This window comes from Stigmatopora argus, chromosome 3 (assembly GCF_051989625.1).
Source record: "Stigmatopora argus isolate UIUO_Sarg chromosome 3, RoL_Sarg_1.0, whole genome shotgun sequence".
NCBI lineage: Eukaryota > Metazoa > Chordata > Actinopteri > Syngnathiformes > Syngnathidae > Stigmatopora > Stigmatopora argus.
The window spans coordinates 19178093-19200206 of record NC_135389.1 but is presented as its reverse complement, the minus strand read 5'-3'; the positions used below and the strand labels follow the sequence as shown (position 1 = coordinate 19200206).

The 22114-nt window shown below is 39.8% G+C and overlaps 1 protein-coding gene across 1 annotated transcript; it reads right to left on the bottom strand.

The window, feature by feature from the left end:
* Positions 1-1540: 1540 nt before the first annotated feature.
* Positions 1541-18113, bottom strand: gnrhr4 (gonadotropin releasing hormone receptor 4). The gene is made up of 4 exons (XM_077596943.1): positions 17968-18113; positions 15945-16507; positions 6514-6718; positions 1541-4300 (listed from the first exon to the last, which is right to left on the bottom strand). The coding sequence occupies exons 2-4, from the start codon at positions 16470-16472 to the stop codon at positions 3852-3854; spliced, it is 1182 nt and encodes a 393-aa protein (XP_077453069.1). The 5' UTR covers positions 16473-16507; positions 17968-18113; the 3' UTR covers positions 1541-3851.
* Positions 18114-22114: the final 4001 nt, after the last annotated feature.

The window sequence follows — 22114 nt, the reverse complement described above, 5'->3', positions numbered from 1 at the left end:
AATTTTAGGCTATGGCTTATACGCGAAGGCGGCTTATATGCGAGAAAATACAGTAACACATCCTAACAAGTCTAATAAGTTGTTAGCGGTCCAATTTTCTTGGCACTACTACCTATTTTCACGACTAAGGCACACATAAAAGTCTTAAATTTTCTCCAAAATAGACAGGGCGCCTTATAATCCAGTGCGCTTTACATATGGACCAATACTAAAATCATACCTGTCAACCTCTGCCGATAACTGCCCTTATAAATGATTATTGATTCCCCTTACAAACCCCCCAAAAACCTTACAAACACCGTACGACTCGTACTAGCTTTAATGAAACGTGGCAGATAAGCTTTTATATGGCATCTGGAATGTGAAATAAGATATATTAACCCATGGAGATGTGATTACCATTATATGAACTGCTGCATATAAATGTGATTGTTTGGTGTTTTTTTCCTACATTAAAGGAAAGTCACTTTGATGTGCATTCAATGCAAGGATTACCGTTATCGCGTATGTTGGATGCGTTTTGCGGCAAATTATAGATCACAAATGATTTGTGTTTCCTTATGAATTCTTATTAAAATGTTACTTGGCTGCAAATAGTGGTAAGGTGTTTTATGAAAATGATTTTTTTTTTAAACTTGTTTATTATAATTGCGTTATTGAGTAATGATGTTTAAAATGTTATAAATTACACAAGTATGTCATGGCTGTTTTTTTGTTCTCAACTGTAAACTTATTAAAGTCAATGAAGTTGCCGCGTCAAATAGTCATGGAAATGTTGTGTAAATATTCAATTTAATGATTGCATGCTTCTACTTGTAGTCTAATGGGTAATACAGAAAAATATACTTGGCGCAATCATTTTAATTAAAACAGGATAGAAAATGTCTTTTGAAAACCCTGAGAAAGAAAACGCACTTCTAAAGAGCTTATTTTCACACAGAGGTTTTTTTTAAAAGTAAAGGTGTCTTATCTTTTGACACAGATTTGAATTACGTATGATTAAAATGGCTATCAACAGAGCATGAAAATATTAAGCACAAGTGAAAGGAAATCAGGATTGTTAGTTATCCAAAGGCCAGGGGACATTTCTTGATAACCTTACATTTTATAGCCTTTCTAATTTCTAATGCATCAACCTTTCATCCTGACAGGAGGATGTGAACTTCCAGGTATTACGTCAAGGATTGAGAAATGGAAGATAGAGAAGGTGGTTGCCAGGCTGCAGACCATCAGACGTCAGCTCGGTTTGAAACACCTGCACAAAATACCCGGTAAAGAGTTTTTCATGCAGTCTGACTGGGAATACGTACCAAAAAGCCAATTTTTCATTCTTTGGCTGTCATTGACGTTAATAGACTTCCAATTCATTTGGACTGGGAGGGCTTCCATGCGGTGGTTCGCTGCCAAACCCTTCCCAGTTTAAATGGCTTGGATGTAATTTTTTGGGAAGCCAATTAGTTATGTCGCAACTAATGGAATCCAGCTTTTTAATTAATTTTTATGTTTTGCGGGGTTGCATTTGAACAGATTGCACTGAAAATCAACAATACAATTGCTTTTATTTAACAGCGTTAACAAAATACAACAAAGCAATGACATGCAAATCAATTTCATCACAGTAGAACATTGTCTCACAATATTAGCGAGTTCGGGTCCAAAAAAATAAATGTGTTTATTCACAAAAATTCACATCATGATTTTGGGATTACATCCAACACGTCAATTTAATTCATTGGGTGTGTCATTTTTAGCGAAAAAAAAAGTTTCCTTGAGGTATAAGTAACATTTGGTTACTTTCCTCAAGGAAATTTGAGATTAAATACAATGGCTTGTGAGGAAAGATTTGATCGCTAAACTCAGAATGTTTGGTGCAAACCTATTTCACTCCAATTGCAAATAACCTTTAAAAATTCACTTCCAGTTTCACATTGTGTTCTTAATACAACCAAAGCTCTGCTAGCTTAATGGTAACAGTATGAAAAACGTCAAAAGATTAACAAATAGCAGCGATAATCGTAGTGTTTGTTGTAAACCTTTAAGCAAATAATACTTGAACACAGGCTGGTGAAACTTATGTAGAGCCACAATATCACAAGAATTATTTTTATCCTCTGCAATGAACAAAATATATTGATTGTCTTTATCAAGTTCAATCATATCGAACAGTACTTTTATTTTGTTGTCTGTATTGGGACAGCTTTGATTTCTATATTGTTGCATTACAATTGTCTTGGAAAAGTTCAATTATTTCATATCACAAGACACCACTACACAAGAAGTGATGTCACATAGTACACGCAAAATACCATTTTTTTTTCTTTTTAAAGATTGCCAACATTAATGGAAATGATATTTGCTTTTTTTTTGCTGACTGTAATTTCGCATTACGATACAAAGTATTTACTCACCTCCATAATCGCCATTTAAAAGATTATTTTCTTTTCCATTCTTTTCAATATGGAGTGCATTTCTAAAGCAGGTGTGCATTGGAACAAAAATATGACAGAGTAATAAAATGACTGAAAGTTTTTTCACATTTAAACAAACTATATAACACGCACCATCATTTTTTTCTCAACACAACATGCATACTACACCAGAGGTATTTTTTTTACATAGCACATTGTAAAGAAACAGATATAAATGTCTTTGTGGATGTCGTCAAAATTAGTGTTGCAAAGGAGTGTAAAATCTCAGAGACAATTTTTTTAAACTTGATTTTTAAAGGTTATTCCCACACGCCAATGAATAGCTCCAATTTTTTTGAACTCCCACCAATGTACACCTGTTGCTTTGGAATTTTTAAGATGTTCCAGGTTGGGATTACCATGGCAACACTTGCTTCTCTACATACATACCAATCTTTCGTCAAAGTCAAATTCATTTCACAGGTGCTTAATCCTTTGTCATTGTTCCACACTTTTGATCGTAGAAGTCATTACAGCTGTGCGTAGGAACAATTACCGTATTTTCACGACTATAAGGCGCACATAAAAGTCTTAAATTTTCTCCAAAATAGATAGGGCGTCTTATAATCCAGTGCGCTTTATATATGGACCAATACTAAAATTGTTATCACGATAAAATAAAATAAATGAGTCGATAGGGTACACCATCCTCTACAGCTCTCACAACTACGGCAAGCAGCCCCCGACTCTACTATTTTCCCCGTAGAAAAAGTACTGTGCAGTGACTGCTGGGATATATAGTTCTTTTGTCAATACACCCAATGGATTGTGGCCTGGCGATCGGCATCAAGACAGCTTGACGAAGCATGGAAAGCAGCGTTGGAAAAGTTATGCTAGCTAGTAGCTAGCTACTATTTGCGAATGGATTGTGGCCGCCTGGACAAACGTATAAAACTCAGCGTTTTCGAAAGCAACTTTGATGGATTTGTGGGTGATGATGACGTGAGTACATTGTAAAATGGCTAAATAAAGTACAACTGAATTCAGTTTTGCTTCCGTTGCCTTTTTAAAAACGTGTTTTTAGCGTGTGGGTGTAGCGTGTATGTTTAAGTTGGTGTATGTTTTGCCATGCCTGGCTGCGTCTATAAAAACGGTGCGTCCTTTGTGTGTGTAAAATACAGAAATAGCACTCGTTATTGACACTGCGGCTGAAAATACGATGCGCCGTATAGTCGTGAAAATACGGTATGAAAACTCCATCGGATTCTCTCATTTCACTTCTCCTTCCGACGAGTAGGAGATTGTGCTAGATTTAGAAATGCGCTCGTTCTCCGGTCAGAGTTATCTGCCACCGAAAGCACGATTCGATGACTGATTTTCTGAAATCCTGCCAGACGGGCCATTTAGTCGAGAGGACGAACTGCCAACACTGATCAGTCGGCGTTAAATCTCACTCACGGGCACGATCGCCCTCGTGCCGCTATTTATGCTGCTGTTGTCGCTTCTTTCCTCCAAGTCCGTTTGGCGGTCTGAAGTCACGCGGCGGCGGGTCATTTGCATGAAGCAATTGTTGTTTTCCAAAATGATCCGCCTGTTGGAACCCCGACTGTAATTCTTTCGCCCTTGTCGGAGGTTCATAGTGAACAAACCGTAGGTGATGGGGTCCAGACAGGCGTTGAAAAGGCCGAAGATGAACAGCATGTGAGTGAGGGAGTGGGAGACGGTTTCCTCCATTCTTTCGGGAAAGAGCCAATACCACAGGCCCAGCAAGTAGTATGGCGTCCAGCAGATTATAAAGGACGTCACGATGACAATGCTCATTTTAAGAGTCCTCATTCGGGCTTTGGGGATGTTGTTGTGGGAGCGACGGAGGTGAAAGTCTCTGGATTGGACTGAAACACAAAGTATTTTTTTTTGACGGAAAGGGGCATAAACAATTCATATTTTACAATGTCATTGGTTGAGAGGCGTACTCAGGATTTAAAAGGAAAAGTGTGTCTTTTTTAGTCATTTCACCACAAAGAAAAAATATCTGATTTTTTTTTACCTTACGCTCTTTCTAATCAATGAGTCTCAATGAGAGTGCATGAAGAGCAATGCAAGTAGTTAATAAAAAATGAAGATTAAAAAGGCGCTAGAGGTAGAGTCAACGGCACAGTCCCGATGTGACGCTTCTATTGGTGCCTTCGGGACTCAGCTCTCTTACCAGCAGTTTCAATAATTAACTCAGGTTAGCGCAGAGCACCCACATGTGGCTCCCGAGCCATATGTGGCCTACCCCTGGGCTAAGGAATCTTGCGGCCAGCAATTAATTCATTTTAATTTTAATTCCTCCCATCAGCTGTCAGGCTCTTTAACAAAAAAAATGGCGTGTTAAGACCTACCGTATGCATGCATGTACATCTATGTGTATGTATGTATATATGTGCGTATATATATGTATGTGTATCTATGTATATATATATATATATATGTGTATGTACACGTATGTGTATATGTATATATATATATATATATATATATATATATTTCAGCAACACGCTTATTTATTTATATATTTATTCATGTATTTATTTATTAACTTACTTATTACCTATCTATTTATGTCTAAAATGCCTTTCCTATTTCTGCATCCTCACCCTCTTGCTACTGTGACAACGAAATTTCCCGAATACGGGATGAATAAAGTTATCCAATCTAATCCAAATAGAAACACATTGAATTTTTGATGGTCTCATCTCGATATCGGTGTTGACTCTAAAAAATTTCAGCCTTTTTGAGCATGTTAGAAATGTTAGAATAAGGATGTCTCATTAAAAATAATTGGGTGGCTCTGACAAAATAACATGGTTGAGATAGGACAGGAGTAGGCAGTATATTTTTCTCAAAAAAATAACAAATATTGACAGTTAAGTGAGCCATTGCCATATAGCTGTCTAAGATGCAAACCTGTTCAGACATTTCTTCACCAGAGTGCGGGACAAATTGTGTGTAAATTGTGTGTATGTGTGTGTGTTGGCGACGGGGGAGATAAGAAAAATAACCTGTGCAGGAGGGTTTATGTGAGATTTCAGTCATCTGACAGAAGCATGCCTTATATGTCACACTGCTTTCCACTGTGTTCGATATCTTTAGTCGCCTGGGGATAAATTGGCATTTCATGGAATTCTATACCGAAGCGTAGTGGGGAATGAAAGATGGAAGATGTGCTGAAAATATATATTTTTTCATATATACGCTAATTCCCAACCGGTATGAATTTCATTGCCAAAAACATAAAGAGAGGGATAAACGAAATGCTTTGTACAAGGGGGGAGGAGGTTCATAAAAAAATAAAATAACAGTGAAAAACAGCCAGTATTCTTCATTTATTGATTTTCAATTTTTAGATTTAAGACATGCTTGAATAAGTAACAAATAGAGTAAATCAGGGGTGTCAGACTCGGGTTGGTTCGCGGGCCGCTTTAACGCCAACTTGATTTCACGTGGGCCGGACCATTTTAGATATAATATTTAGATTTGTTTTTTTATAAATGGATTAAAAGAATTGGATTAAAAGCCCTGAATATTCAGTTTTTATAGATCCAAAACAATGTTTATTTTAGCTTTTTTTTTTTTTTTTTTAGATTTTACAAAATGATTTTTGAACAAAAAACAGAAAAAAATTGATTAAAAAAATTACAATTATTGATTTAAAAGGGGGGAAATCAGGAAATTTAATATACATCTAGACTCTTCATTTTAATCTGATCCTAAAACAGAAAGTCGGCACTCATGATTTACTTTCCCGGGCCACACAAAAGGATGCGGCGGGCCAGATTTGGCCCCCGGGCCGCCTCTTTGACACGTGCAGTAAATAGTATCTACATGTAAAATAATCTTCATTTTAATTTTAGCATGAAACATGGAGTTGCCCCTCATGATTTATACCACACAGAGTGATGTTTTGGGCCAGATCTGACTTAATTGAAGTCCTGTTTACTTAGTTAAAAGAAAATCATTAACCAATAACGTGTTGTTTTTGAGTTTTCCATCAAATTTGTTCACATGAAATTTGACGTTCTGACAATTTTTTTTTTACATTGTAGCTTTGGCTGTAACTTACCGTTATTGCGAGCCATCCGACTGGAGATCTCGATGAGTATTCTGGTGTAACAGAAGATCATAATGGCCAGAGGAAGGAGGAAGAGGCACGCAAAGGTGAACATGTTATACACCGTCTCCTGCCAATGCTGGACGAAACTTCCGTGCGTGGTGCACTGGGTGAAATTTTCTGGCACTGTGATGGTCACGTTGTGAAATATAAACATCTGTGTGGACAAAAGCGAGGGTGAGTAACTTTCTATCCCTTTTGAACTCTTAGTTTTATTGTCAGGGCTCCTTCTACAGTGGTACCTCTACATACGATCTTAATTTGTTCCAGGACTGAGCTTGTATGTCGATCTTATCGTAACTCGAGCGAATGTTTCCCATTGAAATGAACTAAAAACAAAACTTTATCCACGGCAATGCACTCGTAACAGAACAAACAAATTTAAATTAACTTGGATTAATATATACAGACACACTAAAACATACGTTTAATGTAACTTTACACAAAACTGAATTCTAATTTTTTTATTTTTATTTTTTACCTTCGTTCTGCGGGTTAGCTGTTTGCCACGCCTCCACCCTCACGTTCGCTATCGATGGGCTGTTTGCTGTTGTACGTATTCCCTTCAAAATATTCCGAAAATGATGCACACAGATGTCCTCACAATAGGATAACGCACGACTGCTTGCCAACGAGAAGTAGTCTTGAATGAGCGATCGCGGGAGCTAACAGGCTAAGGAAGGAATAACAGCCTACCCACGTATTGATTGTGGGTAATGACGTTTTATTCTGAGAAAGGGTGCCATTGGCTATCGGTATTGTGTGCACGAGTATACATCATTACCCAGAAAGCCCTCTTTTTGCCCGCGCATGCGCGTTGTGCGTTTTCTGGTCCATGTGTAGGAGAAACTCGTGTGAATAAACTCGTAGATATCTGTTATACACGAAAGAGATGCGGCAAAAAAGACAGTGCGCTACAATGATAAACAGCCTCTCATGTCATGGCCACCTGGCTTTCTCGCATCTCGAAATTTTTCTCGTATCTAGAGAGAATTATTTGCTCGAAATTTTCCTCGTATCTCGAGCATCTCGTAGGTAGAGCTGCTCGTATGTAGAGGTACCAATGTACTATAGTTTGTCCATGGATATTACTGTTAATGATAGCCAATGAGTCAAGCCACTTTCCTAAATGTTTTGTCTTTTTTGTGAGAGTAAGAGACTTAAAGGCAGTTCCATTCATTTTCAAGGGAAAATAATGTCAATTAAATTCAACTCGCATACAACTTTAATGCATTTTAAAAGGTCTTTGCAATGAAATTTCGCAAGTGATCTCTCAACTGATTAAAAACCAACGCATGTCACTTTTGCTTCTGAAGTGTTCTTCCTGCCCGCAGGTCTGCTGTGGTTAAGCAAGATGTTCTGAGCAATCCCGGCGATATCTTGGCACACCTTAAGTTGTTGTGACTTTGAACTGTCGAACGCATCTTTCTTGTAAGTACTAATCCCGCCTCTACGGGGTAAACAACCTTGAACATAAGAGCTGCTTGATTTGCTCATCCAACATCAAGTTATACTCATGTGAGATCTGTTACAATGCCATCTGGGCATCCGTTTCTAATCAATTGTTTTTATTTAGTGGAAATACAAAGCATTTTTTTGTAGTTTTCAGAAATCACAATACTTCAAATCATATATCTCCCCATTGAAAATGCCAATGGTCTGTTCCTGTATATTCCCCTTAAATAAGTTACCACTGTACAATATTGGATCTAATGAAATCATATACAGTCGTACCTCTACTTACGAAATTAATTGGTTCCAGAACTTTTTTCGTAACTTGAAAATTTTGTAAGTAGAGGTGTACTTTATATGTAAATTCTCTAATTCATTCCACGGTCCTCACACAATACCAATTAAATTAATTAATGTCTTAAAATAAATAAAGCTTGTAAAAATGTGCCCTGCACTGCTGAAATAGTTCCCTCAGCGGCCGTTATTATGGGAAACATAATACCCGTGTTTGTCCGCCAGATGGCGGCAAGAGCCCATTCCACCAGGGCCGAAAGCCGTCCACTTTGTAGTACATTTTAGACTTTTACATGTGCCCTATGTGTGTGTGCGTGTGCATATCTCAAGTCACTCATTTGCATAATAAAAAAAGTAACCTGAAAATTTCATACCTAAGTAGAGGTATGACTGAATTTTCTGCATCATTGTTTACAATTTGGAATTTGTTTCACAGCGCTATACCCGCCTTGGCCACCAGGAGGTGCTTTGCCATTTAGTCGGGCAGACAAATGAAGAACAATTGACTTCTCTTCTCACTGTAAGTTCATTCATTCATTCATTCATTTTCCGTAATATTACTCTGTCAATTTATGCTTACGAATATTGCTATTGTCTGTCTACCTACGTTGCTCCACCGTTCGGGTTGAAATATCCATTGCTTATGAAACTGATTAGCATTTCTTTTGAGATGCTAGCATTAATCTCGTAGGGTAATGTGAAGGCTTTCAATACATGTCAGTCTTTCTGAACTCGTTGCCTGCTTTTGGTGGCGCTAGACGACCAATCCATTTTGATTGGGAATTTATTTATTCTGACGTGATTTGAATTTAGAGCCAGTCACACTTTGAAAAAAAAATCTGCTTGCAAGTCAATGCACAAAAGAAATTCATTGGAATAACAGGTCAGATCTCGAACAATCTCACTACAGTAGCACGCAAGCACCAATAAACCCAAATCAATCAGCTGACAAATCATGGAGGAGTAGGACTTCAAAGTTAGATTGGACAAGAACAACAACTACTTGAGCATCTTTTAGTATCTTCTTAGGGCACCACTATATTGCAAATTGAATTTCTTGGCAAAACAGGCAGGAAAATATCATTTAAAGACTTCCAGTGGTTTAAGTCATAGAGTGGATGGAAACCCAGCTGTGGCAAAGAATCTGGAGAGGCTTGAAAAGCGTAGTGTTTAGATAACAATTGATTTTGGCAGAAAATAGGAAGCTTCCCTCTTAGCGATTTATGATGATGAAGCCTTTTCAAGTTGTTTGAGACCACCAGACATAAGAGCAAAGAAAAATGAACTAGAAAATCGCATATTGAAACTCGGCAGATTGTATTGTATTGCAATATAATAACAATATATAATAAATATTATTATAAAAAATAAAATATAATATAATAACAATATAATAATAAAATTCCGATGTATTGTCACATCCTTGATTGACAATACACTCAATTTCAGCAATCAAATCGTGGAAGGCACTCACATAATTGCACTGAAGCAACAGTTTTAAAGTCAGTTTCCTCAATTTTTTTTCCTCCTTTTAATGGAAGTTAATGCTTTTTTGGGATTCCAAGTGACTTGAATGCTTCAAGGTTCATATTCAGCTCCGCTGCCAATCGTCACAACCAAAAACTCCATTTGAGAATTTTTTGGGGAGCTGTGAAAAGACTATTCAGGCACATAAAGCACATAAGTATCTGAGTGAACAGGGTCGATGAAGGAGCTTTTTGGCCGTGTTGGAGCAGATTGGCAAAACCGTTTCTGTTCAACAATCTAACAGTGCATACCTGGCATCATTCCCCAAAGGGATTTTAACTCAATTAGTCAAATCAAATGTGTCGCTCGGATCTAATCGGCGGTCTGTGCTTTATTATTGATTGACACTTAGTGCTTTATTTCAATTTCATTTAGTTTTTGATCCTCTCATGTCATTTGACAAGAATTAATAAGAATCCGTTGCCTGTTTTAATAGAACGTTTCAAGTGTTGTGAAATATTTTGGTAGCTACCTGTAGGTTCATTTATCAAACAGAGTCATCAGAATATAAAATATCGCGTATCATCATAACGTTATATCTTCACATCATTAATTCACATCATCCGAGCTCTAATCAAACTTTCAATGACAACCAATGTTCTTTGTTCATGGAAATTTCCAAAGATGAAAAAAGTGGGGAATATCATTTCATAGTTTTTGGTAGTGTATCTTGTTTCTGAAAGCACTATTTCCAAAACACTCCCGCAGAGATAATATCACACATTTGAAGCGAAGATATCGAGTTAGCTCCACATTTTTCTTGTCGTTTAATCCACAGGTGTTTGATAGGGTAGGGGTTAAGTAAAGATTTTCCACGCATATGCTCTGCTGGATGGATATCCAGGAGTAACTTGAGTGTGTCCTCATTATACTATCAGGCAATTGCGTTGTGCCTGCTGTCATGACGACCACAGCGCGATCGTGAAATGAAATTGTAATGATGTTTTGTTTCAAGTGCGTGATTCGCTTCTTTTGGGACTTTAATAGGTGTTTACATTCTCTGAAAATTTGACTTTGACAGGCGGGTTGTGTCATGGAGACGACCTGGGGCCAATTACAAATTGTTCGAATTGGGGCTTATGTAGTCTGAGCATAATTATTTTGTTTTTTAATTGACAATACATTTATGGTATGCACTCCTGATTGAGTAGATAAAGCCATTGTTTGTTCAAGAAGGTACAGTGGTACCTCAAAATACAAACTTAATGTGTTCCGGGACTGAGCTCGTATGTCGATTTTCTCGTAACTCAAACGAACGTTTCCCATAGAAATGGACTAAAAACAAATTAATTCTTTCCAACCCTCTGAAAAAACACCCAAAACAGGATTTTAGATTGGAAAAACATTTTTATTTGTTCTAATTCGCCATCTATTAACAAAGTAACAAATAACTAGTGGTTTAATAGAACTAAAATGTGTTTAATATCATTAAAATTAGACGGATTTCGCGAAGGCGAGAAAGACGGACAGAGAGCACGGCAACGCGCTTGTAACATAACATAAACAAATTTAAATGAACTTGGATTTAGATGCAGACACACTCAAAAATAAATTCAATCTAACCTTACACTAAACTTCATTCTAATTTTGTTTTAAATTTTGATACCTTTCTTCTCCCGGCCGGGTTGGCTCTAATTGCCCCGCCTCCATCCTGACTTTCAAATGCAACCTATCGAGGGTTGTTTGCTTTTGTCTTCGCCTTAAAAATATTCCGAAAATGATGCACATAAATGTCCTCACAATAGGATAACGCATGACCACTTGCCAAGAAGTAGTATATACGCCATTTGCACTGACTAATGGGGAAAAAAAAAACACTGAAAAAATGCAATGCTCCGCCCAGTGCTCGCAGAGACATTACAAAGAGGGAGTTGCGACCAGAGACATTACACGAGGGAGTTGCGGGGAGAGAGACAGTGCCCATGATGTTTGTATGAGCAGCCTCTCGCCGTGTGCGGTCGATTGGTCGCCGGTCTTTTGGTCGCGGTCTTTTGGTCTCCCGTTGTCACGGTCGGGGCGACCAAAAGACCGGCGACAAAACAAGGTAAAACAACACGGTCTACGCATCAATAAAAGCCAACAATGGCCATGAGCACTTTCACTGAGCCGACGTGTGAGTGTAGAAGAGTTTGTATGTACATGCATTGTCCCTTTAAGAAGCGACGTCAGTCAGGGTCTTAAAAAGTTCTCCAACAAAAAACAATAAAAGTCCGGGAAATTTGGAGCTTTTCTTTAGCCTAATAATTAATAGGGCATTAAGTATGACTAAATAGTAATTCGCAGTTTGTATTTAGGGAATTTGAGCAACGATTTAAATGGTCATTATCAATAACCTTCCGGGCGACCAAAAGACCGGCGACCAATCGACCGTGTACCGCCTCTGGGGTCCGCTGCGTGCTCGTAAATCAAAATTTGTCGCGTATCTCAAGATAAATATTTGCTCAAAATTTTTTTCCTATCTCAAATTGCTCGTATGTCGGGGCACTCGTATGTCGAGGTACCACTGTACTTGGAACTGTTACTTTCAACCTACCAGAGCCAAGCTTCTATTCGTGTACACTTGAGAAGGGTGTAGAATAGGGATACAGACTTTTGGGGTTATTCCATTGAAAGTAAAAACCTAATGCCATAAAGATCTGGCATCTACATGTGTGCTCATCACATTTTGCTTATGTAGACCGCATTATTAACACTTATTGTGAGGATAGAGCCCACTAAAACTCTGTTACGTTTCCTCTTTTTCTCGAATGGTGGCTGATAGTGATTAAAAATGATTCATCCTTATGTATGAATAGTTTATTATTGTAGCTGAATGAATTACCTGCTGGTACACTGCAGAGAAAAAAAAACACTTGTATGATGGCCTAGCGCACAAAACTGTTTCCATGACATGCGGTGGGTGCACTCGCAATAGTTTATTGAAAGATCTTCCCTTTTCTGATGATAAACTGATGCAATAAGAGAATCAACGTTCAACAAATTACATTTGCAGCCTCCACTGTGACGTCTTTGTTGATTGGGTCTACTGCAGGACTTGCACAAAACCACTGATTATAGAGTGTACATGAATATAAAATAAAGTCATAAATGAGCTTTTCAAACTGATATAGCATGTAAATATGATTCTGATTCATATTTGTATGATGTCGTCTTTTAGTTCTGAGGGGACTGTTAAAGGCTCAGAGTTGAGAGAATTTTAATTTTCTGTCAATTATTTAGTCTTGTATTGTAGTCTTATCTTTTAAAAAGTAAAAGACAGATTGTGCAAAGCTCAGCTTGTGAAACATTTTCTGAAAGGAAATAAAATTAATACCATTTCTCAGCGTTGCTTTGACTTGTGACTTCAATCTGTCCTGTGAAATATTGAATATTCCCTTATATTAGCCTCTTTAGAGCATTTTACATCATTAGCATTAATCTGGCTTTTAAAAAAGGGTTGTTTTAGCACACCGTGAATTATTTTAGTTTCCCACACACTTGAGAGCTCTTCCTGTGAGTAGTAACGACCATCTTGACGCCTCTCTTTTGGAGTGTTGCTTCCAAAGTGCATAGCCTAACGCATAAAATGAGCTGACAGTTTGAAACCTAAACCAGCCGTTCAACGTCCCGCCTTGTAAGTTTCCTTACATTTTGAATGAACACAGCCGAATCGTCTAATGTTCAAAAAGCAAAGTAATCGAGGTGACCACAAAAGCCCTTTTTCGCTGCTAGCCAGTGAGTAGCGCAGCGACGTAAAGTGTTACAGAAGGTGCTGAACCTAGAAATCGAATAGCGAACTCAACATAGCTTGATGTGATAATGTGACGGTTCACAGCTCAGGCTTTCCACACACACATGCCAACCTTAAAATGTCATCACTTCACCTCAGGATGTTATCACAATGATTACATTAAGACCACTGTCGGATAAGGGGAATGGAGAATAATCCCAATTAGGCATTGGCCAGCATTTAGCTAATCAATGTGTCATTCAAAGTGCTGCTATTTCTCTGCTCTGCTATGTATCTCGAGGTACCAATGTATTATGAATAGTAAAAATAATCAAAAGGACAATAACACAAAATAAGAAAAAACGTCGTTAGCACATCTGCTTTACAGTTAAGAGATTGAGGTGGATTTCTTCTCCTGTTGCCTGGGTGGGTTTTATTTGGGTACTCATTTTGTAACGACTAATTAAAGTTACTTTTAAATTATGATATTACCAAAAAGTAGTCAGTTGCCTGAAAAAAATTCTACAAGTTCTAGAGACCAAAATTGAACTCGTGAATTTTTCCATTTTAAAAGAAAAAATGAATTGATGGCTCTGCACAGTCAGAAAATTGCTTACCCTTTCTGAAGTAAAACTATTCTCTAAATAACACAGCACAAAGAGGATAAAAAGAGAATTCGGCAATGATAAAAGAGGCTCGGTGCGCCGGTGGTTTACTTGTGTGTTCCTGCATGACATTTTAAATGTTCAAATGTGTCTTTCATCATTTTCTTGCACTATTCACACTCCCAACAGCCACAAACAGCTTTGTTGTCTCGCAAGAAAAATAATCATGTCGTCATATGTGCAATTCGGTAATAGTTGCTAGATTGCTGGATGTTTATGATTCTGGCATCATACCAAGTATGTTCAGGAGTAAAAATGTCTCCATGTGTCTTATTCTTGTCATTTATGGCACTAAATGACCAATCTAATGTATGTTAACTGTTATTAGGAGGGTGCCATATTGTGCCAGTATTATGACTTTAATCTCGTAATATTATGACACAATATTATGAGATTAATGTTGGAGCTTTATGGCTTTATTCTCATCGAACCATTGATTTTTCCTTCTTTGCGTGGCCCTAATAATCCTTCTTAATATTACAACTGTAAAGCAGATTTGAACACAAATATCGCTTTGCTAAATCAATTGAGTTTCTCCTGAAGGGAAATAATATTAATACTGCGTATTAAATTTCATTTGCTCACGACAAACAGGCTCAGCACTTTTTACTGGAAATATTTCACAGTTTTCTTTTGCAATATAATATTCCTTCTCTACTGACGCATCCAGTCTTCGATACTTTAGCAACTCCAATAAAAGAGCCGCATGAACAAATGAGCAACGAGGAAGATCCATCTCACGTCTCGATGGCAACCATGTGCTCTCACCATCTAATTTCAGGCACACTGTCGACAATGACACCAAATTTTTGACAGAAAATGGCATGCTGCCTTTGGATAGAAAATATTTGAATGAAGCAGGTGTGTCAAACTCATTCTTTGGTTTCAATCGTTTTCGGAGGACCCTCTTTCCACTATCCAATCTCCATCCATTTTCTGAAGCGCCTATCCTCGTCGAAAGACGTTTGGTCCCCGGACGTTTAGTCCCCCGGACGTTTAGTCCCCCGGACGTTTGGTCGACCGGACGTTTGGTAGAACGGACGTTTGGTAGAACGGACGTTTGTTCGCCGGGTTCGCGAGTCCCGAGGTTTGAGTCACGAGACTTTCATTTGTTTAATGTTAAATAATAGTCATTAAATCCCCATTCACCCAATGTTAAAATCTATCAATTGCATGCGAACCCGTTCTACCAAACGTCCGTTCTACCAAACGTCCGTTCTACCAAACGTCCGTTCGACCAAACGTCCGTTCGACCAAACGTCCGTTCGACCAAACGTCCGTTCGACCAAACGTCCGGTCGACCAAACGTCCGGTCGACCAAACGTCCGTTCTACCAAACGTCCGGTCGACCAAACGTCCGGGGACCAAACGTCTTTCGATGAAACATCCGGTCACGCCTCGCAAGTGTCGCAGGGGGTGCTGGAGCGGCTAACGGGGGACACCCTTAATCGGTGGCCGGCCAATGGCAGAGCACAAGGAGACAAACCACCAATCACACTCATGGCCAGGGACAATTTAGCATCCAAGGAGCCGACCCTGCACCTTTTTGGGATGCGGGAGGACAGCGGAGTACCCGGAGAAAACCCACGCAAGCCCGGGGACAATATGCAAACACAGGAAGGACCGGACCTGGGGCGCTAACCTCTCGGCAGCCCTTTTTTGTTGCTACATTTGGGCTGGAGGGGAAATTCATGACGCAGTTAAAACCGAATTAAAAATGGTCCTTGATGTCCTACCTGGGGGAAAGAGAGGACGACGCTCATGCTCCAGGCCACAGTCAACATTATCTTGCTCCTCTTCCTGGCTTCCCTGATTCCCAGCGGGTTTAAAATGGCCGATTGCCTATCCAGGCTGATGACCACGGTGACAAAAGCGCAAGAGTACATGGCCACCAGCTTGAGGAACATGAGCAGCCTGCAGGCGGCGTCCCCGGCCTGCCACTGCACCGTAATGTTCCACGCCGCGTCCACCGGCATCACGATAAAAGTCACCAGCAGGTCGGCCACGGTCAGGTTCATGATGATAATCCTGACGTGCGACTTGCGCCTGCCGCCTTTTCCGGCCGCCCACAACACCAGAAGGTTGCAAATGGCCGACACGGCGCACAAGCTGAAGGTGATGATGACTCGCACTTTGGCCGCCGTGGAGAAAGTGGGCAGTTGGAGCGCGTCGTCGGTCGAGGTGGCGTTGCAGGCAGCAGCGGTGGCGGCGGTTCCGGGGCAGCTGTCGTTTGCCGCCACTAGGTTCGCCAGCTGGTGGAGCATGATGAAGAGGTGGAAGGTGCAAAGTCTTCAAGAACCTGTGGAGTTAAGTCACACATTGGTTTCTGGTGGACGGGTTGCCAAATCCTTGGCGGAAAAAGGACAGATTGGTTGTGCTAACATCCAAGATGGCTGTCAGAGTCTTGTTAAATAAATGACTTTAGATGGCGAGTGGAATTTTCCGTGGATGCAAATGGAGAAAAATGATGCTCTTGTTAGTATTTGATCTCATGTACACAAGGTCAAGGCTGTGGAACTATTGAACTTCAGTTCGTCACATCTACTGAAAGTATTTCCTTTGAATGCTGTACAAAGAAAGGTTTTAAAACTTGGATGTTTACGCATGGAAACTGGCTGCTTTAGATGGATTATTTTGTCTCAAGGTTGACTAATGGTGGACTTATTGTTGCCTGTAGGTTGCGAGTTAGCCAATGGAGGAGATTCACGTGTCTAAAGCGTTGCGGGCAATTGTAGATGATCTGAATTTTTTTTTTTTAACTAAAATAAGATTGAAACCCTTTTTAGAACATTTTTTTGTGTGATATATTCGTTATTTTCATCAAAGACTTTCGAACACAATAGCGTTCGTTCGTTTCCCATGCCGGTTATCCTCCCGAGGCTCACGAGATGTGCTGGAGCCTATCCCAGACGACTATAGGCGGCAGGCAGGCGAGGCCATCCATTGGTTGCCAGCTAATTACAGGGCACAATGAGACGAGCCACAACTCATACCTCGGGAATACCGAGCTTACTGAGCATGTTTTTGGATATGGGATGACAGCCGAGTACCCCAAGAAAACCAATGCAGCCACGGGGAGAACATGCAAACTCCACGCGGGAAGGCTGGAAACCACCGGAATTGATCTGTTGATCGCAGAACTGCCAGCCCATGCGCTAAGCATGCTTCCTAACAACACAGTTATTTCTTAAATTCAATTATCATTGAATGCTATCGACTTAGTGCTTTTAGAACTGTTCACTGTGGACCCTAAACCGGACATCTATAGGGTCAACCCACGCACGCCTGGAAAGAACATGCAAACTCCACACAGTTGGACACGATCTGGATTCGAACCCAGAACCCCAGAGCTGTGAGGCTAATGCGCAAACCACTCGCTTCACCGGACCACAAGTTCTACCATTTCTCCTTTATTTTAAATAAGCAGTTTTAAACATGTTGTTAAAGCCCCAACTACAAATATGTTTTATCAAACAGACTACTTCTACAAATACTATTCACTTGAAACTGTGACTAAACCATCAATGACTCATAACTGAACAAACTGTACACTGTCCCTTAATAATAAATAAATCAAACACTATCAATGCAAGTTTTTTTAATCATCTAGAATCAACTTCATTTTTGGATGACCAGCAACCCCCCCAAAAAATCCTCCTTAAAAATAATAAACCCTGCCATGTCATTTAACTAGCAAATGTAGTTTAACTAGGAAAATCCATCCATGCGATTAAACTGGACAGTTCAACAGATTCTTACCCTGAGCGATGTTTTGCGCGCATTAATGGGGGTCCGGCAGTGTGTTCGACGCATCCGCAGCTGTGGCTTCCACACACCTCCTCATTTTGCCGCCGACTGCATGCAGGGACCACGAGGTTCCTTCAATTGAGAGCCAAAAAATAAAAAATCCAAGATAGGGAGGTGTCAGTGTGTGAGTAGAGCGAGAGAGAGAGAGAGAGAAACGAGGTGGTTGCTCTTTTTCATTAGCTTTGAATGACTGGATGTCATCTAAAACCAGTGATCCAAACTGCTCTCGCCGCAGGAAGTTAATTATCTACTTATGAAAAAATGCAATCCTAGAATTTATGATTTAATGTCACTCATAATGAATGAATTCGCTGCCATTTTACAGTAATCGACCTCAAATCTAAAACAGAAGTCGACGGAAAATATTACGAGATGCGAGGTCTGGATTGATTGTTTTGAGTTAGTTATTAACTTTTTCATGGTAAAATAAGATAAGCATACAAGTTGTCAACTTACAATCATATGTACAAGTTTTAGTGATAGATAAGTTACAGTACTCCCTTTCAAATACAGTGGTACCTCGAGATACGAGCTTAATTGGTTCCGGGACTGAGCTCGTATGTCGATTTTCTCGTAACTCAAACGAACGTTTCTCATTGAAATGAACTGAAAACAAATTCATTTGTTCCAACCCTCTGAAAAAACACCAAAAACCGGATATTGGATTGGAAAACATGTTTTATTTCTTCTAATTCGCCATCTTTAATAGTAACACATAACTAGTGGTTTAATAGTACTAAAATGTGTTTAATAGCATTAAAATTAGAGGCATTTCGAAGGGGGGAAAGAGAGAGAGACGGACAGAGAGGGGAGAGGGGGGGCTTTTTGCACGGCAATACGCTTGTAACGACATAAACAAATTTAAATGAACTTGGATTACGATGCAGACACTCAAAAATAAGTTTAATCAAACCTAACACTAAACTTAATGATGCAGAAATAGGAAAGGCATTTTAGACATAAATAGATAGGTAATAGGTAAATATTTGCCCGAAATTTTACTCTTATCTCGAATTGCTCGTCTGTCGGGCCACTCGTATGTTGAGGTACCACTGTTTACCCCTTTTTTGTTACATTTTTTTTCTTGATATTTGCACTAAAACATCATAGCCACCTCACGTGCTGCTAACCACATGAGTCACTTATTTTCATCTCACTTCATTTTAATTGTAATACGAATCTTTTTATGACTACCGTATTTTGCTGTTTAATATCCCCCCCCATTTAATATACCTGAGTATATTGAATGGCGCACAAACGGGAGGCTCAAAAAAGCAAAAATAATTTAATATACCAGGGTATATTAAACGGCAAAATACGGTAGTACTCATTTTGGTGTGCACTTTTATGGCAAAGCTTTAAATCTCATTGTACTGTAATGGCAATCAAGGCATTCAATTTAATTCATCCAATTGTGAAAAGTTGAATTCATGCAGTGAACAAACTCAGTTTATATTTATTGCATTTGAATATTTTCACTACAAGTCCTTATTTAGGTGGTCACTTTATGGCAAAGTTTTATATCTCATTGTACTTTGCGTCACGGCAATCAAGGCATTCCATTTTTGTGGAAAGTAGAATTCATGCAGTGACCAAACAGTGTTTCAAATCACTCACACGGCTCGGGCGACTATGGTATTTGTCGCCGATAAAAATATATACCTGTGTTGTTTCAGGCTTTGGGACTTTTTTTTCATTTCAACCAAAAATCCCCTCGATGCCGCTTCGTCATCAACAGCCGCATTTGTGTGGGTTTTCGCTGCCGGTGTGCGCCTTCCCGCCTGGATTCTTTTGTTTACCTGTGCTGGGAAGGATTATTTTAAACTCAGACACATGCAGGAGGTCTTTTTTACCGTGTGAATGATTAGAAGGAGAGCAAAAGCTGTCACAGTGGCTTATTTATCAGTTTCAGATGAGCAGGTCAGTGAGTCATTGTGTTTAGTTTTTAAAGGCTTGCAGTCGTGGGGCTTTGTTTGTTGTGATAGTACTACACTCCTCTTGTTTACCGTTCTATAGGAAGGAAAAGACCTCGAGAGAAATAATTGAGAACCCGCAGACCCGATAGCGCCGCGTTATTTCGTCGATTGGAGCGAACCCGGCGTTTGGCAGGCCACGTGAAAACCTTTTTGTATGTTGTGATACGGACCCTGTAAATACCATTTGCCATCATACATAATCCTGTTTGTATGTTCTGCTCAACGTGGAGAGACATATGCGCACCGAGCCAATCCGCTATTCATGATAGAACATTTCTATGAAGACATATTTCTGCTCTGAAGCTCAGATGTTTGTGACCAATTCAATTCAAAAGGTTTTGCAGTAAAAACGTGTGTACTTTTAAGTGTGGAGCAACAAAACAGGGGAGGGGGATTAAAGTCCCAGTCTCGCAGATTTTTGGATTGGATTGGATAACTTTATACTAACCCTAACCCTTACACCACGTATTAAATGATAGAATCTTGCTAAAGAATATTCAGAATACTTCGACAGATCCACAACTACAGTGGTACCTCGACCTACGATCAGCGCTACCTACGACATGCTGGAGGTACGATGAAAATTTCGATCGAATAATTCGCCCTAGATAAGATCAAAATTTCGAGATGCGACCAAGCCAGGTGGCCATGACATGAGAGGCTGTTTATCATTGTAGCGCAATTGTCAGGAGTGGCTCATTTGTCACTCCTGGCTTGCCGTCAGATCAGAGCAGCTGCAGACAATCCTTGATTGCCTCCAGGTGTGGGTATTTAAGCACCACACAAAGGATGGCTCATTGACGGATCGTTCCTGCAACTCCTGCATGCTCCCGTTTTGGTACCAAGCCTTTGTTGATTTGTAGATCCCTGTTGATTTATTAAAGATGTTGTTTTGAAGCTAACTGCCTCGTTCCCCTCCTGCTTCCCGCGCCTGGGTCCTAATCCATTCCCGATCGCGCCACGACGACGCGGCGCGATCGTAACAGCAATGTCTTTTTTTGCCGCATCTCTTTCGTGTATAACAGAGCACTGAACGATTTATTCAGACGAGTTTCTCCTAGCATCGACCAGGAAACGCACAACGCGCGTGCGCAGGCAAAAAGAGGGCTTTCTGGGTAATGAAGTATACTCGTGCACACAACACCCATAGATAGCCAATGGCAGCCTTTCTCAGAATAAAACTTCATTACCCACAATCAATACGTGGGTAGGCTGTTATTCCTTCCTTAGCCTGTTAGCTCCCGCGATCGCTTATTCAAGACTACTTCTCGTTGCCAAGTGGTCGTGCGTTATCCTATTGTGAGGACATTTGTGTGCATCATTTTCGGAATATTTTGAAGGGAATACAACAGCAAACAGCCCATCGATAGCCAATGTGAGGGTGGAGGCGTGGCAAACAGCTAACCAGGCCAGAACGAGGGTAAAAAAAAATAAAACAAAATTAGAATTCAGTTTTCTGTAAAGTTACATTAAACGTATGTTTGAGTGTGTCTGTATATATTAATCCAAGTTCATTTAAATGTGTTTGTTCGGTTTCGAGTGCGTTGCCGTGGATAAAGTTAGTTAATTTCAATGGGAAACCTTCGCTCGAGTTACGGAAAGCTCGACATACGATCTCAGTCCCGGAACGGATTAAGATCGTATGTTGAGGTAGCACTGTATTGAAATTGTATTTAAAAAAACAGATTATTGGAAAGTTGTTGATATCCATTTTTAAAAACCCAGGACGTATTGGAAAGACCGGGACCAGGCATAGGGCGCATCACTCCCGGACCAGCTGCCAGGTAGGGGACACCCTCAGCCAATCGCACGGCACAAGGAGACCAATCGTAGCTAGGGGCAATTTATTGCGCTCAACTAGCCTACACTGCATGTTTTTGAAATGTGTGGAGAAACCCAGAGTTCCCAGAGAAAACCCACACAACCCCAGGGCGATCATGCAAATTCCACACAGTGAGGACCGACCTGGGATCGAACCCTCGACCCCAGCACTGTGAAGCCAATGCGCTAACCACGGCGCCCATTTATAAATAATGCTGTTTATCTTGCTGAAGCGGAAACATTTTGCGGATCTTTCTATCGGGTTCGAGAGAGACTGAACAAAGACAAAAGGTCACGTATGG

Excerpts from the sequence above, each read along its gene's own strand:
- gnrhr4 (XM_077596943.1), bottom strand. The coding sequence starts at position 16,472 with ATGCTCCACCAGCTGGCGAACCTAGTGGCGGCAAACGACAGCTGCCCC. Across the intron at positions 6,719-15,944 it reads TCGTCCTCTCTTTCCCCCAG|ATGTTTATATTTCACAACGT; the intron begins GTAGGACATCAA and ends TTGTCCACACAG. Across the intron at positions 4,301-6,513 it reads TCGGATGGCTCGCAATAACG|TCCAATCCAGAGACTTTCAC; the intron begins GTAAGTTACAGC and ends TTTGTGTTTCAG.